The sequence below is a fragment of the Dermacentor silvarum genome, chromosome 10 (assembly GCF_013339745.2).
Source record: "Dermacentor silvarum isolate Dsil-2018 chromosome 10, BIME_Dsil_1.4, whole genome shotgun sequence".
NCBI lineage: Eukaryota > Metazoa > Arthropoda > Arachnida > Ixodida > Ixodidae > Dermacentor > Dermacentor silvarum.
In genome coordinates, this window is record NC_051163.1 from 129,943,056 (window position 1) to 129,961,704 (window position 18,649).

Consider the following 18,649-nt stretch of genomic DNA (forward strand, 5'->3'; position numbering starts at 1 on the left):
TAAAGAGCTTAACCCTACAGTGCAAAGCAACGGGGCTGATTTTTTAAAAGCATTGGGGTTTGGGGACAGTGAAGGAAGAATAGACTTTAAGCGGGTAGAAATAACCAAACGGAGGTTATCTGATTGGTGGCTGAAATCAAGGCAGGGGTGAAATTTCACCCACCACAAAGTACAAATATGTTAGTAGTCATGGCTAGGTGGCGTATGCCACCGCCCGATTTAAAGGGTTCAGCCTCATCCATCCATCCAGCCAGCCAGCCAGCATGCCACAGGTTGGGGGATACGTCATATCGTTGCCGCGCTGTCATTGGCTGCGGCCGTCCGACCGATCGGGCAGTCGTACGACTATATCCAACAGGTTGGTCGCATGCGGCGGCGGCGATCCGCCTAATGAACGCACCCCCAACTGTAGTCGTCAAAAGTTTGATTTTTTTTCTCCCGCGTAATAAACGCACCCTCAACTTGCTGCCGCTAAGTAGAAGAGAGACGGTACGATTCGCTTTCCGAAATGGCGTCCGTCGAGTACGGTTGTATCGAACGCCTTGTCGGACGCCGAATCGTACCGTGTGTCTCCTACTTTTATTGCGATAGCAATCATATGCACATTCGAGGCGCATAATTGCCGTCGGCGCTGACGATCGCGGCTCTGTCTCCCGCGTTCGAGGGAGGAAACTCGCCGCATTCCATCGCGCGCATAACTATGCATTGCGCGGCCGCGTGCGCGATATCTTCAAAGTGATCTGCGTCGGGGGCAGAGTCTATATCGCTACTGAAAGCTGCGCTCCTGTGTCAACGAGAGATGTGACAGGAACACCATCAACTTCAATGTCCAGTAGGTTTCCACGTGTAGGCAGGGTCAACAGAGGATTTGCGGGCCGGGTCGGAGTTGCAGCTTCACCTCCGGGAGCTGCACCGCCTAGTTTCCCGAAGGGAAGCGACCGGTTGCAGATGGGGACGAAGAGCGGTGAACGAGAGGCGAACGGGACCGACGGCCTTGCGGAGACGGGGAGCGGCTGGATCTTGGTGGAGCACTGTCGGCGTTGATGTTCCGAGAGGGCGTGTAGGGCGAGAAAGTGCGATTGTCTGGTACTTGGCGGTAGTGACTCGGAGACGACCACCGAGGAGACGACGACCAGCGATTACGGCAATGACGGGCGATGTGTCCAATACCGGAACAATTAAAACAGATGGGTCTGTCATCCGGTGTGCGCCAGTCAGCGGGGTTGCGGCGGAGTGGCGGGAAGCTTTGCGTCTGGGAGCGAGCGGCCGGAGAAATCTGGTAGGTGTTCGTATGGCGGACCGAGCAGAGAGATGGAATGCCCAAACTCGCTATTTCTTTCCGAACGACCGCTTGTATAAGCGAGATAGTGGGCACACTTTCCCGACAGTCGGAACGAATTGGAGCCGGAGCCATGGCCTCAAGCTCACGGCGAACGATACGCGTTAGATCTTCTGATCCTGTCGGCTGAACGAACCGCGGCGGGTCTGCGCACGAAGATGTCGCGGCGGTATTGGGCAGACTGTCGAAATGTTGAGGGACGCGGCGGCCTTTCGCTTGTTCGAAGCGCCGGCACTCCTTTATAATTGCATCCACAGTGGCACAATCCTTACACATCAGGAGATTGAAGGCGTCGTCTGCAATACCTTTTAGTATGTAACCAATCTTGTCCGCCTCGGTCATGGTGTTGTCAGCCTTGCGGCAGAGAGCCAGCACATCCTGTATGTACACGACATAGGATTCTGTGGACGTCTGAGCGCGGCATGCAAGTTCTTTTTTTGCTGCCAACTGACGACCGACAGGTCTGCCGAACAGGTCACGCATTTTTTCTTTGCAGACATCCCAGCTTGTTAGCTCAGCTTCATGCGTATCGTACCATTGCTTCGCAGTTCCTTTTAGATAAAACATGAGGTTTGCTAGCATCATTGTTGGACCCCACCTGTTGTCGCACACTCGTTCGTACATGGCAAGCCAGTCCTCGACGTCGGTGTTGTCCGTGCCACAAAATGTCCCCGGGTCCCGCAGATGAGTGAGGATGACCGTTGGCGTGGACTGCTGAGGCGTTGTCGGTTGTGTCGGTTGATCTGCCATTGTGGCGGCAGGTAGATGACGTCCACTGCGAAGTTCCGTGATTGTACCCAGCACCTTCCACCAAAATGTTGCAGGAAGAAAGCAGGCCCACGAGTGTAGAAGGATGTATATTTACAAGCGAAGAAATATGGCGTTCAGGCAACGGCCAGAGACTTCGTCTTCCTCTCGTTCGCGTCACCTTCTTCTTTCCCTTCACCGTAACAATATCTACGACGGTGGCTAATACCTTTGTGTGTGCTCCGTTCTCGCCGCTCAGTTTGCGTTAAAGCGATACACGGCATAAAGGTAAGGTCACTTCCCTCGCTGTTGCAGCCGCGCTTCCTCACACCAGCGTTATGACGGCAAGTGTCCGCGGTCATCGAATGTGATGGGTTCATGTTTGCCTGTGCGCGCGCGACACCGTGCCGGTTTAATTACCTTGCAAGTTTCCACGGCCGATAAAACTACTAGCCTTACTTCGTATAGCTGTCTACGCATTTGCTATCGCAATGGATTGGGCGAAACTGCGACTTTTTGGGGGGTGGCCGCAGGAAAATTATCGCTCAAAACTTTACCCCCTACAATAAACGCACCCTCCCCAACTTCGCGCATAGTTCCCGGGAAAAAAAGTGTGTTCATTAAGCGAGTAACTGCGGTATATATATATATATATATATATATATATATATATATATATATATATATATATATATATATTATTTATTTATTTATTTATTTATATGCTTTATGCCTGATTACAAAGAAAGATATGCCGTTTCCCTGTAATTGTCAACCTGGCGTATTGTGTTAACGCCACGAAATTTTCCGACCAACGAGAGGTATACAGCTTCGCTGTAAAAATTATGCTTGGCTCTGCTACCGCAAACACCAGAAACCAGCGGAGCTGGGGAAAGCCTAGTTAAAGCAGTGGCAAACCACACACTTATTTTCCTGGCGCTCAGGAGTTCTTCGCGATGTTCTGCGTAGTATCGCGATGAACTCAACCGGCCACGTTCACAAGCCTCCGGATCTTCATTTCTTCGCCTACGCGAACTCTCGACGCCCTTCTATCTAAACACGGGATGTTCTATTCTGCGACGCTTGGTGTCAGCTTCCCTAGCTCTCGCTTCAGTCTTTCGGAAGCTTGTCTGGTCGAAACCTGCCGAGTCGCCGCCAAAGGCATCGGCTGCAAACACGGACACCAGGCGCGTTCGGCGCGAACGCGGGGATACGCGATCGGCGTCGGAAGCAGCTCTGCGCGTCCCACTGCCACATGCCTTCACTCCTCCTCTCCACCTCGCATCCGCTCTGCTGCGCGACGCTATTAAAGACGATAGTCTTTCTTTTAAAGACGATAGTCTTTCTTGGGGAACTTAAACGCTGAAAATTTGGTCTGTCTGTCTGTCTGTCAGTTTGTTTGTCTGTCACCCGATTCAGCGATTCGGCCAAAGTTGGACCACTTGCTTACCGCCCACACAACTTAAACTGGTACGGCTGTTCATACTTGTGAACGTTATCGATCACAAAGTAAATATTACGCATATCTGAGGCGCAAAATCACTAGGTAAGTATTAGGAGGTGTGTTCCTTTAATAGAAAATACATAGATACGTAACTCTAAAGACCCTAGTTTCTTAAGCTGCGCTGAAAATGCCATGCTATGCGCGCCGACGAACGACGTTCCCCGACTGCGCGCCGACGAGCGCCCTCTGCCATGGAGGAAGGAAACCCTCTGCACAAGCTCATGTTTCCCGATGTATTACCAGATGGCGTCCATGTCTCACGCAGCGCCTCCTCAATTTTTATAATGCCAGCCAGATGCGGCCGATTCAACATAAATTTATGGAAGCGCTGTCTGAGGGAGGGCAAAACATAAATGGCCGCTTGATGAAATAATGCGGTAAAATGAAATCTGTTCAAACAAACCTTCATGCCAGGACGGAAATGGTACGAGAACAGCATCACGGGTGGCCGCGGATCAGACCAGCACTCATGTAGTACGGCCGGCAGAAGACTATCGTCTTTCGACGACATTTGCAGCGAAGCACGCAGATACGCGGCAATTTTTTATGCAGGCTTGTCGCGTGCGTGTCAAGTACTCGTGCACAAGGCCTGCACCGGTACTGCACTGACGCCGGATGTACTTGCACGCTGGCGTGCACACAAGGAAAGAAGACGCATTAAGGGGAACACTACGGAGGAGCTACCACCTATACAGACAAGTTGCCCAGCATGTAAAACGGCAGCTGTGGCAACCATAAGGCACTTGCTGTGGGAGTGCCCAAAGTATGCCGCCCTCCGACGAAAGCGCCGGGGGCAAGTGGCCAGCTTGGAGGAGTGGATCCGTCCCTCGGCGGAAGCCGACAGTGTCCTGCGAGCGCTGTTCGCCTTTGGTGCAGAATCGGGAATTCTCCGCATGGTGTAACCATGCGGGGAAGCATTCCTCGGTGGCTGGCCCTGTTCTCATCTCGCAATTCCCTAATTCCTTTTCCAGTAGTTTTAGGAAAAGCGATAAAGACAGGACAGTGGTCATTTACGCCAGCGCATACCGTGCCAGCTGCGCTTACACCTGTGTCTATGCTGACGATAAACAAGTCAAGTATGGACTGGCAAGTTGTCGTTACGCGTGTCGGCGTATTAGTGATGTTATTGTAGCCACAAGCATAAAGTTTGGTAAGGAATTCCCGGGAGGTCAAATTATCCTTCAAAAGGTTTATGTTAAAGTCGCCACCTATTAAGAGTGTTATAGAAGTGAAATGTGGAGTGCTCTAATATTTCTTCAATAAATTCCAAGAATACCACCAGATGGTGGGCGGTAAAACGCCACGTACATGTTGATATTGCTCCTTATGCAAGACACTTCATAGTCAGCTGTAATGCACGTAAATTATGGGATTATGTTGCAGAGCATGTGTTTCTTTACGTGCATTGCCACTCCGCCATCACGGAAGCCACTTTGATTGATAAAATAGTGATTGTATTCAATCATATTTGAATATATAACATATGATATTTAACATATCGCTTCCTTTATGATACCACGTTTCAGTCAACATGATCACGTCGAACAGGAAGTTGAATTCGTTAAAGAATGTGCCTAACTCATCTAGCTTAGGGGCGGCGGACCGTACATTGAGGTGAATGCAGTGAACATGCCGTACGACTGCGCCGGAAGTTTAGGTTCACATGGCACACAATTCTTGATACAGCATCGCGTGTACAAGAAAAGGTAGCACAGATTACAACCATAAGCACCCTAGGCAATCTGCCGAGGTCCGAATCTGTTTCAATGCGCACCACTTGACTGAACTGCGTCTTGCGCGCCAAAATCCTTCCATCCTTCGTCCGCACAAACTGCCACTAATTCTCCCGTTATTTTTTTTTTTTTTGCAACTGTCTGTGCAAGCAGCCGCTTCAATGTCGGACAGAGATGCTAATTCACAAAGATTTGTGCTTCGCTGGTGATTCCTACGCTACGATTCCCAATGCCATTTTTGCGGGCTTTCTCGACGACAAGGTCCCGGTTCTACTTGCTTTTGAACTGCACAATAACGTTCCTTTTGCCCTGCTCACGAGTCGGTACTCAGTGGCACACTTCTATATCGCTAGATGTGTGCCACCGAGTACCGACTCATGGTTGTATTTGCACAACCTCTTTGTAATTTATCTTTTTACCTGTATTTTTTTTTCTTATTATAAATTTGTTTTTTGAAAGTATGTATTTTAATACCGCTGTCATGTACGGTGGCCCTTAGGCATTTTAAAGTGGTGTTATTACCGTTTTTCGCCTACGGGACAGTAGGCGAAAACTGTCGTTGGAAATAAAGATTTGATTGATTGATTGATTGATTAATAATAGGCCGATGAGCCATCCCTATCTGAATAAAGCTTTACTATACCATACCATAGGTGGGATTATGAAGTTAGGAAATTTGCAGGCGCAAGTTGGAATACGCTAGCGCAAGGCAGGGGTAATTGGAGATCGCAGGGAGAGGCCTTCGTCCTGCAGTGGACATAAAATATAGGCTGATGATTGTGACGAAGGAGTGACGTGACCCGCACACACCAGTAGCGTTTTACATACTGCCCCCTTTAATAGACGTTCCACAAATAGATACAAGCACAAGGACATAGTGTTACCAACCTAAACACTGAAACCGAAACTGCAAGAACTATGTACAGGATACAACATTTTCCCTCCCTGAATTTTTTTTGTTCGTGAATGTGTTAGTACGTTAGTATGGTTAATCACGCACCGTTTATACCATGACAAGAGAAATACGCAGCAAGAAATACGCATCAATATATACACTGAAATACCTATACAAAAAGAATATCAATGAATACAAAAGAAAATAGGCACACGACCTAAGGAATATTTATACATTCTCAGTATTCATATCTGTCCGGTCGCCGTCTCTCTCAGTGCGGCTGAATACGGTGGTCAGGTGGGAACGACACCAAAGTTCCATCTGCATTGTTCATGGGAGGGCGTGGTGCATTTTCCGATGCTGTAAACTGTTCTGCGACTGACCTCGTCGGCGAACCGGGGACGCATTCTGTACTAGGCACTGGTTGCGCTGCGGGAACACTTTCCTCGGCAACCGCTGGCTGCCATGTTGCAGCGAGAAGTGTCGCATCGAAGGAGGCGTGACGAGCTGACGAGTCACGCTATGCGGAATCTTGCTGAAGGTCATTGTTGCCAGAGCGCCGAGCAGGCACCTTGCACAGCTTTGCCGCGTTCCATATCTTGCCGTGGTCGAGATCGAAGGTCGCTCGACCACGTTGCCCGATTACTTTCCTTGGCTTTGAGAAAGAACTGTCACCCTTGAATGAAACTGATGGTTTCTTCACCCGCACCATGTCTCCTACCGCCACCATTGTCGGCTTTGCCGCTTGCGCTTGACGCGCTGCCGTAGACTGGCCAGTTCCTGGTGGGGTGTCTTTGTGAGTCACTCAGGCGATAAGCCGAAGATGTCAAGCTTTGTTCTTGGCAGCCTTCTATGTAGCAGTACCGCAGGGGCCACTCCGGTTGTGGCATGTGGTGTGCACCTGTATACGGCGAGATAATCTCCTGCAGCAGTCGGCAGTGGACGCTGTTCCAGACGGGACAGTTGGAGGTAAGTCTTGAACGTGCGGTTGAACCGCTCGATCTGTCCGTTTGCGGGTAATATCGTTTGCGATCTGTCCGCCTGCGGGTAATAAACAGAAGAATGCGACAGATGGATTACTCGTTCTTGTAGGAAGTTGACAAATTCCTTTGAGGTGAACTGGGGCCCATTATCGCAGACTATCTCTTCAGGATATCCTTCTCGTGCAAATACATTGAGCAAGAACTCTGTCACGGTTCTTGTAGAAATTTTCCTGAAAAACTGTACTGCTGGCCATTTTGAGTAGTAGTCTACCAGGGTCAGGACAAATCTGCAAACTGGAGGCGCCCTCTCCTGGAGGCCCACAACATCCATCGCAAGTTTCTGCCACGGTCTCCCTGGTAGCTCAACAGATTGCAGAGGGGCAGGTGAAGTCTTCGCCGATTTATCTGCCTCTTGACAAATGCTACAACTGTGGACTGCGTCTTCCACGTGACTGTCCATGCGGGGACACCACAACTGCTCCTTAAGTCTGGCTTTGGTGCGTACGATAACCTGGTGGGTTTCATGCGCTGTTGCTACAAGTTGAGCCACGAGAGACGAAGGAACTACGAGCCTCTCTGCACGCAACAACAATTCTCCCACTACTGACAATTCCTCTCGAACTCTGAAATATGGTTTCAGATCTTCAGGCAAGTGGCTGTGTGAGGGCCAAGACCCATTTACGTATGCATTCACCTTTTGAAGAGTGGCGTCAGCGAGAACCACTTGTTCGAACTGCTCTTTCGTCAGGCAAGTTGGTTGAACCATGCAAACAATTTCTTCCTCAAAAGAGAGCTCGGTATCTGCAATATGGACGGGTAACCGCGAAAGAGCATCGGCCACTCTGTTTGACGAGGGTTTATGGTACTCCACAGTGAAATTGTAAAGGAGTAGCCTGGCGCACCAACGTGAGATTCTGAGTGGGCGTCGGCCAAATCCCTGCGATGAAAGCAGTGAAACGAGTGCCTGATGGTCTGTTCGGAGAGTGAAGCTCCATCCCCACAGGTATGCATGCCAATGTTCGCATGGCCAAATGCATGCAAGTGCTTCCCTCTCGCCAACTGCATACTTTCCTTCAGCCGCAGACAGCGTGCGTGATGCAAAAGCCACAGTACGAAGTGTATGACCGGCGCGCTGCTGGAGAACTGCTCCTAGTCCACATTCGGATGCATCAGTGGAAATGATGATTGGAAGCGCAGGATCAAACATGTGCAAGACAAGATCTGAGGATAATACTGACTTTACTGCGCGAAAACTGTTATCCCCCTCAGCAGACCAGGCGAAGCTTTGGTGTTTCCTAAGAGCTCTCATTGGTTCTACCATCTCAGCTAAATGCGGCACAAACTTGGCGTAGTATTCCACCAACCGAAGAGAAGAACGGAGTTCATGGACATTGTCTGGAACTGGAGTTTCCAGAATCGCGTCTACTTTCCCTGGCAAAGGCGAAATACCGCAAAGTGTCACCTAGTGGCCCAAGAACTCGAGCTCCTCAACTCCAAACACACATTTGCTGTTCAGCTTCAGACCTGCGTCTTTGATACGCTGTAGCACAGCCTCCAGATTCTTTAGGTGCTCCTCAGATGACTTACCGAAAACAATGACGTCATCAATGAAAAATAGAACACCAGCACAATTGCGAATGCGCGCCATCATGCTCTGGAAAGCTCCAGGTGCTGAGGCTAGCCCAAAACAAAACGCGCTTGAACAGGTATAGCCCTTCATGTGTAATAAAAGCTGTCAAGTCCCTACTCTCAGGATCCAGGAGAACTTGGTGATAAGCAGACGCTAAGTCTAGCTTCGAAAAGTGCGTGGCACCCACCAAAGCATGAAGCAACTCATCCATGTGCGGCAGCGGAAAGCTATCCGGAACGATCGCTTTGTTAGGTTCGCGTAAGTCTACACACAGCCTAATACTTCGATCTTTCTTCTGAATGACAACAATAGGGGACACCCATTCTGACGCATTGATACGCTCAATGATGTCCAAGCATTCCAAGCGCTGCAGTTCAGAAGACACGCGTGGTCGCAACATCAAAGGAAGACGGCGAAGTTTTGATGCTACTGGCTGCACACCCGCACATGTCTTAATCCTGTGGACAAAGCCTTTTACAAGACCCAGCTCATTTGTAAAGAGCGAGCAAAACTTTTGCTGAAGTGCTGGTGGCAGCTGTGTGGACGGTTTTATGGGGCATGTCACAGCTACTTCGGCATTCGGTAGCGTGCTGGTGTGAAAGCACTGCAGTGCCGACCCTTCAATGCGCAGCTTCAATGCCTTAATACCATCCAAGCCAATGAGAGAAGTGCCCTGTTCAACGACACAAAACAAAAGCGGTGCGCTGCGAGTCTCGAAAAATACGTCAGAAAAGAAGCACCCTCGAATCAAAATTTGTCTTTTGGAATAATCTAGAAGTGTTACGCGAGGAACGGGAATAAGCGGCACACCAGGAAAATGTTGGTCAAATATCTTTCCTGAAAGAATGAAACAGAAGAGCCAGAATCGACCAACAGTTTCAAAGCGACCTGCCCCACTTCAACGTTAACGTAAATTCCACATTCAAGAGGCTGTTGAACCACAAGAACCTCGACGGTTTCATTTTGCGACTGGCTATCTACTGAAACTTCGCGGACAGCCGCTTGTGACCGCTTCTAGTTGCAAACATTTTCGAAATGTCCGATACGGCCACAAAAGAAGCATTTTTTCCTTTATCTGGGCAGCGTGGCCATGATTCACGATGCTGCTTAGAACCACATCTGAAGCAATGGGAAGAATTCGCGTGTCGCTGCAAATTCGATGGACAGTGGTCTCGAGATGGGGGGCGGTTCCCATGCGTAGCTGCCTTATCGCGTTGACCGAAAGTGCGAGCACGCGGCCGTGAATACAGTGACGGCAACGATAGACTGCCTTTTTTGCCAGACTGTGCACATACTGGTTGCACAGAAATCGAAAATTCCTTCATTTCCGAAGCTGCCTGTTCGATTTGACTCGCGAGAGCAACTGCCTTGTTGAGCAAAAGCGAAGACCGTTCTAACATAAGACGTTCCCGAATACGATGCCAGGACACACCGGCAACAAACTGGTCACGTAATGACTCTTCTTGCGACGTAAATAAACACTTCACGGCCAGCTCTGTAAGCGCGGTCATGTACTCTTGAATAGACTCGCCTGGGGACTGAATGCGACAATGAAATTGGTGGTGCTCGACGACCAGGTTGCAGGTGGTATCGAAGTGCTTGGCCAGTGCCGCTACCGCGGACTCATACATGTCGGGCGTAGCTGCGCTCCCTTTCTCCTCCTCTGTCTTTTCTGCCGCCTGCGAAACAGACAGGGTGTTGAAAATACGTTGGCCTTCGGGTCCCAAGGAATGCAGTAGAAGAGCCCTGCGTCGCTCTGGGGAGAACTCGGAAGCACCGGAAGCCACCAGGCAGACCTTGAACATGTCGTGCCATCGGGACCATGGCTGCACGGAGCGGCCCGGTGTCGGAAGGAACGGATCCGGTGGAGCGATGCCGGCGAAAGCCATCGGGTAGGCGTGGCTGGTTATCTCCCGGAATTACATCAGAAAGGGTTCTAACACCTCGTCGCCATTGTGATGAAGGAGTCACGTGACCCGCACACACCAGTAGCGTTTTACATACTGCCCCCTTTAATAGACGTTCCACAAATATATACAAGCACAAGGACACAGTGTTGCCAACCTAAACACTGAAACCGAAACTGCAAGAACTATGTACAGGATACAACAATGATGATGATACCATACTCTGCTTTCACTCTCTCTCAACTCTCTCTCTCCCCAGCTCGGCGAAGCTATCGCGCAGCTGGTATGGGGTATGGGTGTGTTTATGCCACGAAATTTTCCGATCAACGAGAGGTATACAGCTTCACTGTAATATGTGACATTCCCTTTACTACATCGTATTTCTGGGAGAGACTGGTCTGGCTGACTATACTCCATCTCCCAAGCTGTTGTCAGCACTACCAAAGGTACGAGGCGTACACAGGCAATATCCTTGCGCAGCGGTATAGAGTTCCGGGAGTAACTAGCTGATTATTGGCTACACTAGAGAGTTTTATTTTTGCTCGCTACATGATACGGTACAGCGATACGTGACATGTTCGTACCTTTGCGCATGCAGGTCGTATACCGATAATTACTGAGGCAGTTATCGCCGGTAACCGCAATAGCCACCGTAACCGTGATCACTTAGAAAAATGGCAGCACCCATACAGCGCCGACCACCTGCTTCGATCCGAATTCAGGCTTTTTGTTGGGTCTGTGCCCAGTAAGCAAAAACAAGCGGCAAAATTCGTCATCGCTATCTCTCACCTCAAGCTGAGGTCAAATCACTAAGTATGTTTTCTCGTAATTATTGAGATTGGCTGTTTGTTTTCATGCTGCTAGGACTACAGACACGGCTTCGAGCCGTGAAGCTGGTTTCATTTCTAGTTAGCAGATGGCGCCACAGCGTTAGCATTGGTGATGCCTTGACGATGCGGAACGCTATAAAAGCCTTAGTTCTCACTGCATCATTAATGTATTACCCCGCTCTAGCATGGTACATGATGAGGGCAGCGAGCAAACGCCAAGTAGACGCCGAGCAGACGCTGTGGCGCAGGTGAACATTTGTAAGGGCATTCGCCCGTACACTACTTACTAAGGAGGCTGCAAGGTAACTGCAAGGAAAACGTACAGGTAAAACGAAGTCCTGCCGTCACATGCGTGTAAACGCAGCTTATGGTTACGGCGTCAAAACGTTTTTTGCGTCAATCCTCCAACCATGCTGCATGTAACAGGATGGCAAGCAGACGCTGGGCAGACGACGCGGCGTGGATGAGCACATCTTGGGGGTGCATTCCGCCTTCCTATTGGCTAAGAATTCGTGCAGCTTCCAGAGTGCTGACAACAGCTTGTGAGATGGAGTATAATGGTGACACATTCGTGACGTGGAAAGAGACGCTCAGGTGGAGAAATTGACGGTCACTTGTTTGTACCGCACCGCGTTGTACAGCTGCAGAATGTCGAACTGCACGCTGCGTCAAATATATATGAAATAAGGCACTGGCGTCACAAGAAAGCAATTTTGATTATTACCTTCGCACACTGCTTGGTGCTGAGCGTTCAGTGCATAGTTAGATAAAAGACTTACTCTTTGCATGAAACTCTTGCAGGTATACTCTTAATTCGCGAGTCCGCGACGCAACTGAAAGCTAAATTGAAAAACATCATCCGATAAAGTAGTCCCAGGATGGTGTTTGCTTTAGACAACGCACAGTCATGAGACGTATGACTTTGGCTCCAAGCACAGTTGCACATAAGGATGGTCGCTCCAGCCGTTATGCTTCCGTTAACCGGGATAATGACGTAACCTATTAAAAAAAAACACCGCCCGAGCACTCCGTACAGATAGATGGTAAACCAGCGAAGCTGAAACGTGCGGCCCCGGTGTTTAGCACTGGGTTAGTTTGGAAGGTCACGCGCAAGACGCGCCGGTTGATGAGCGACGCTTCTGCGCGAGTTCGTGACAAGTGGTGTTTTGTTTGACAGTAGTGCTTTTCTTTCGAGGCACGTTTGGTAAGTTGCATTCATTATTATTAATTTCTCTGCGGGTACTCTGGAACAAATTTGAGTTTTAGGAACGTTCTATTAGGCAGAAGGCAGTGTTCGTCTCTTCTGATCGTGTTAGAGGCAAATAAATTTTCGAGTTAACGTGACGTTCGCTCTTAGGAAAACGTCACAGTTCAACGCTCGAGAAAGGATGGCGTCTGTGGTTCTTTCGCAGAGATATGTAGGTAGTTCGCGTGAGCTTCCCTTAAACTAAGACTTGCATTTCGGATTTCGCGAGGAGGAGGATGAGGGGGAATGAACGTTTATTGTTAGAAACAGCGAGAAGGTGTTCTTTCTTCGCCCTAGGTGGGCGGCTCTCTCAGTTCAGAAAGCCGTTGGCTAATGCCGCAGCCCGGGCCCGGTCCACCAGACTTCGCTGATCCTCCAGGCTCTGTGCCGTTAACATTGCCTCCCACGTTTCGCGTTTCTGAAAATAACGCTGAGTCAGGTTAGATACTGGTTATTCTGCAGACTATATCAGCCGATTTCAGAAATGGCCGGATGGTTGTTCCCGCACGCACGTAGAGCCACGCCTAAGAAACAGGCTGCGCGGATCGCTTTAGTAATGGTATGCTCTACAGATTTATTTTCTCTACGACGTATAATGTAAGGGTATGTCTAAGGCTGTGTGTGCCTCGCACGTGTATTTAGACGACGGCAGCATTTGAGTTCATTTAGTGCGTAGAAGTTGTTATAAATAAGCGCGAATATTCTTGTATTCTTGAACGCGTAATTTGCGGAAGTTTTTTTGTTTTTTTAATGAGCGAGTCACACGCAAGAGTTTTGACCGCAAAATGAAAGCGAGTCTGATAGTACATCCGTGAAGTCAACTAGGCTCTCAGTGTAACTATTAGGTGCGTTAATAACGGATGTAGAGTACGAACATATTACATTTCTATTCTCGATGATTTAGGGTCATTCTGCAGTTATTTTGGATGATTTTGGTGTTGTATGCATAGACGTGTATTGTTCTCTTTGATTTTTTTGCCAGTCCACTACAATTTCATGCATGGAGTGGCGCCTGAACCGGCAAAAAAAAAAGAATAATATACCGCCGAGAGCTAATGGGGCGATAGTAGTCAAGGTACAACCAAATTAGGAAGGCCCACTCAGCTTCAAAAAAGTCACTCCCTCACCAGAACAGGAATTGGCCTCCCTGGTGCAGTATTCGGCCACTACCTCTCTCATGACTCCGACAATTAACCCATGGCCCTCACTCCCCAGCGGCTGCGGAGCACCTGACCAAGGCGGCGGTCAGACCTGCGACGCGGCAGAGGGTGCTAGGAATCGCTGGGTCCGGACAGGCCGCCACTGGAAACTGAACCTGGCAACGTTCAACACTCGCACCCTATCGAGTGAGGCTAGCTTAGCAGGGTTTTTTGAAGAATTATCAGGTATTGACGGGGATATTATTGGCTTTAGGTTAGAAGAACTGGTGAGGCTTATACAGTGCTGACTAACGGCCACGTCCTCTACTACAGAGGCATTCCAGATAAGAGAGAATTCGGGGTAGGATTTCTAGTCCATAAGGACATAGCGGGCAACATTGAGGAATAATACAGCATTAATGAGAGGGTAGCAGTCGTCGTAATAAAGCTTAATAGGAGGTATAGAATTAAGGTAGTACAAGCCTGGTACAAGCCGTACAAGCCTAGTACGCCCCAACCTCCAGTCACGATTAGGAAGAATAGAATAGTTTTATGAAGATGTTGAATTAGCAATGAGGAAGGTGCCAACTCAATATACAGTAGTAATGGGTGACTTCAATGCAAAAGTGGGGAAAACCAGGCTGGTGAGCAAGCAATTGGCAACTACGGCATCAATTCTAGGAACACTAGAGGAGAGATGTTGGTAGAATTCGCGGAAAGTAATAGGCTCCGAATAATGAATACCTTCTTCAGCAAGCGCCGCAATAGGAAGTGGACCTGGAAAAGCCCTAATAGATAGACAAGGAATGAAATAGATTTCATGCTCTCTGCCAATCCCAGCATACAGCAGGATGTAGAAGTGTTAGGTAGGATAAAGTGCAGTGACCATAGGTTAGTGACGTCTAGGATTTCTCTCAATTTAAAGAGAGAAAGAATAAAATTAGTCAAGAAGAAACAGGCCAACCTAAACGCAGTAAGGGTAACAGCAGACCAATTTAGGCTGGTGCTCGCAAACAAATATGCAGCTTTAGAACAGTAAGATGAAGACAACATAGCGTTAATGAATGAAACCGTAACTAGGCTGATATCAGAAGCAGTAATTGAAATGGAAGGTAAGGCACCAACGCAACCAATAGATAAGCTCTCTCAAGTAACATGATGATATTTGGTGTATTCTGGCGCAAGGGCCAAATGTGGCCAAAGAGCGCCAAGACAATGAATGGTATGTTTGCGATGATCGGTGAGTTCCGATGATAGGATGCTATGTGGCTGTAAAGGGGCCTAAGAACAAATCGCAGTATATAAGCGTAAAACATACATCGAATAAAATTATGGTAGTGACGTGTGGAGTGATCTGTGGGTCGTGAATGTATGAGAAGTGGCCATGGTGTTAAAATTAAAGATATAAAAGTAGCACGACGCCTACCGAAGGCCTTTGTGGACAAAGACCACGAGGCATGTGCTTTATTTGATAAGATACTGCAGCAGCGGCCTCTGCAGAGAGGCCGTGCTACACGTCACCTGGATAGATAACACGAAAATTATGTATATCCTTTAAAAACGCGAGAAGTGATTCATATTTAAAACGAGGTTCATTGCCCAAAAACATAGAAGGATGTAATGGGAGATTTTGCCGTGATGGCAATGGAAAATGTCTTTTCCTCTGAGGCTCCAGTTCAGGGCACTGTAAGAGGACATAAAGTACACTGAGTGGCTCACCACATTCATCACAGACAGGCGGATCACCACCGGACAATAAGTATGCGTGTGTACTGTATGTGTGTCCTATCCTGAGTCTGCAAAGTGTAACCTGTGTGTGGCGTGTTTTCCATTCTGACGGCCAATGAGCGAGATGAGGCTTGATAGTATGTAGTTTGTTGTTCGTTTCTATGTCCCACAGACGTTGCCAGTAGGCCCTGACCTTTTTCTTGATAAATGGCTTTAGGTCCATTACAGGGACGGCTATGGGCGAAGTGGCTGCGTCTGTATGAGCAGATGTGGCTAGCTTGTCGGCCAACTCATTCCCTTCGATCTCGCGGTGCCCTGGCACCCAGCACAGCACAATTTGTTGCTTGGATACATACGCGGTGCAAATTATGGAATAAAGAGCTATAATTACGGGGTTTCTGTGCCTACTTAGAGTTCTTAAACATTTCAACACGCATAAAGAGTCAGTAAAGATGATTGCCTTGGGTATGTCTACCGTTCGATGTGTTTAACCGCCGCCAGGATGGCGTAGGCCTCCGCTGTAAAGATGGTTGTGTTTGGGTGTAGAACTCCGGCAGCCCAAAAGGATGGACCGACCGCCGCGTAAGACACGCCAGTGTGTGACTTTGAGGCGTCAGTAAAATATTCCGGACAAGAGTATTTGTGCTGCAATTCGAGGAAGTGCATACGGATATGTGCGACCGGCGCATACTTTGTAACATCAACGAAGGACAGATCACAGTCAATCAGCTGCCACTGCCATGGCGGCATCTGTACAGGAGAGGACATGACATCGTGTTCGTGAAGCGACACGTCCATTTCTTCGGCAAAACTTCTTACTCGCAGTGCGTAGGGCTTTCTTACGCTAGGGCGGTTCTGAAAGGTTTGGGCACTGGACAGGTCATTTATAGTTGTGTAGGTAGGGTGTGCTTTGCTTGAGTTTACTTTTAGCAAATACACAAAGGACAAGTACGTTCTCTGCAGATGGAGTGACCATTCATTTGATTCTGCATATAGGCTTTCTACAGGGCTTGTTCTGAATGCACCCGTGGAAAGGCGGATGCCCAGATGGTGGACAGGGTCCAACATCTTCAAGGAGCTCGGAGTCGCGGAGTGGTATATAATGGAACCGTAGTCTATACGTGATGGAATGAGGCTCCTATAGAGATTCAGTAGACATCTTGTGTCACTACCCCACGTAGTGCGAGACAACACTTTCAAGATGCTCATTGTTTTCATGCACTTGTTTCTTACATACTTTAGATGTGGGATAAATGTTAACTTCGCGTCCAGAATTATGCCTAGAAATTTGTCTTCAGTTTTTAAAGGTAGACCCTCACCTTTCATCTCGATGTTGGGATCAGGGTGCAGACCTCTCTTTCTGGAGAAGAGGACGTATGTGGACTTTTGTGGGTTAAGCCTAAACCCATTCTCGTGTGCCCACTTACATAGTTTGTTCAAACCAAGCTGAACCTGCCGCTCACAGATTGCAAGGTTGCATGAGGTGAACCCTATCTGTACATCGTCGACATATACTAAATAAAATAGGTTGCGTGGGATTTACAGACGCAGAGAGTTCATTTTTATGATAAAGAGGGTGCAACTAAGCACACCACCCTGTGGTACTCCAGTTTCCTGCACATATGGTCTTGATAGGGCATTACCCACAGGAACACGGAATCTGCGGTTGGACAGATAACTTTCAATGATATTCAGCATATTGCCACGTATTCCAAAGTGTGCGAGGTCTCTCAGTATTCCAAACTGCCACGTGGTGTCGTATGCCTTTTCCATATCGAGGAAAACAGACAGGAAGAATTGCTTGTGGACGAAGGCTTCACGAATCTGAGCCTCTATGCGTATCAGATGTTCAGTGGTGGATCGGCCATCGCCAAACCCACACTGGTATGGTTCAAGCAGCTTGCTTGATTCTAGGAAATGTATCAGACGCCGGTTTATCATCTTCTCGAAGACTTTGCAGATGCAGCTTGTTAGAGCTATGGGCCGATAGCTGGATACGGACGATGAATCTTTGCCCTGCTTTGGGATAGGAATCACTATGGCCTCTTTCCAGGCAGAGGGGATCTCGCCGGATGTCCATATAGAGTTATACAGACAGAGAAGGGTTTTCTTCGTTTCAGAGGACAGGTTTTTCAACATTTCGTATAGTATGCGGTCAGAGCCTGGGGCAGATTGGTTGCAACAGGTGAGTGATGCATACAGATTTGCTAGAGAGAAAGGTAAGTTATATGGCTCGTTCCCGGTGCTCTTTCGGTCTAGTTTTTTTGTTTTTCTATTGCTGCTTTGTATTTTGTAAATGCTGGAGAATAATGTGATGAACTGGACACATGTTCAAAATGAACACCCAGATGATTTGCTTGGTCCTCCAGGCTGTCTCCCTGCGTGTGTATCAGGGGAGGCGGATGTGTTTGTCGTCCTCTTACTCTATTGACCCTGTTCCAAACCTTGGCCTCATCCGTGTACGAATTGATGCTTGATAAGAATTTTTGCCAGCTGTCTCTCCTGGCTTGTCTGCGCGTTCTCCTACCTTGGGACTTAAATTGCTTGAAATTGACAAGGTTTTCAGCAGTCGGAGAATCGCGAAGCTGCCTCCATGCTTTGTTCGATCTGCTGCCTACGCGCGTTCCGGCATTGTTCATTCCACCACGGAACACGGGGTTTACTAGAAAGTCCACTTGTTTGGGGAATACACTTAGATGCTGCATCAATTATGATGTTGGTAAAATACTCGACGGCACCGTCAACTCCGAGCACAGACATGTCAGCCCACGAGATCGTACTGGTATGTGTCTGGAATTTCTCCCAGTTCGCTACATCGACCTTCCACTGGGGGGCATGTGGTGGAGATTCGTATTGTCTTTGTGCTCGCAGCAGTATTGGGAAATGGTCGCTCCCATAAAGGTTTTTTTATAACTTCCCATTCAAGTTCTGGTAATATGAATGGAGAAGCTATGCTGAGATCTATGGA

At 48.4% G+C, this 18,649-nt stretch overlaps 1 protein-coding gene across 1 annotated transcript in view; it reads right to left on the minus strand.

Annotated features, from left to right (window-relative positions):
• LOC119431848 (uncharacterized) overlaps window positions 1–10,826 on the minus strand; it is a 37,677-nt gene extending 26,851 nt beyond the window's left edge. The window contains exon 1 of the mRNA XM_049658073.1: window positions 10,230–10,826. Within this exon, the coding sequence (XP_049514030.1) occupies window positions 10,230–10,720 (491 nt within the window). The 5' untranslated portion in view covers window positions 10,721–10,826. The remainder of the gene's footprint in view (window positions 1–10,229) is intronic.
• Window positions 10,827–18,649: the final 7,823 nt, after the last annotated feature.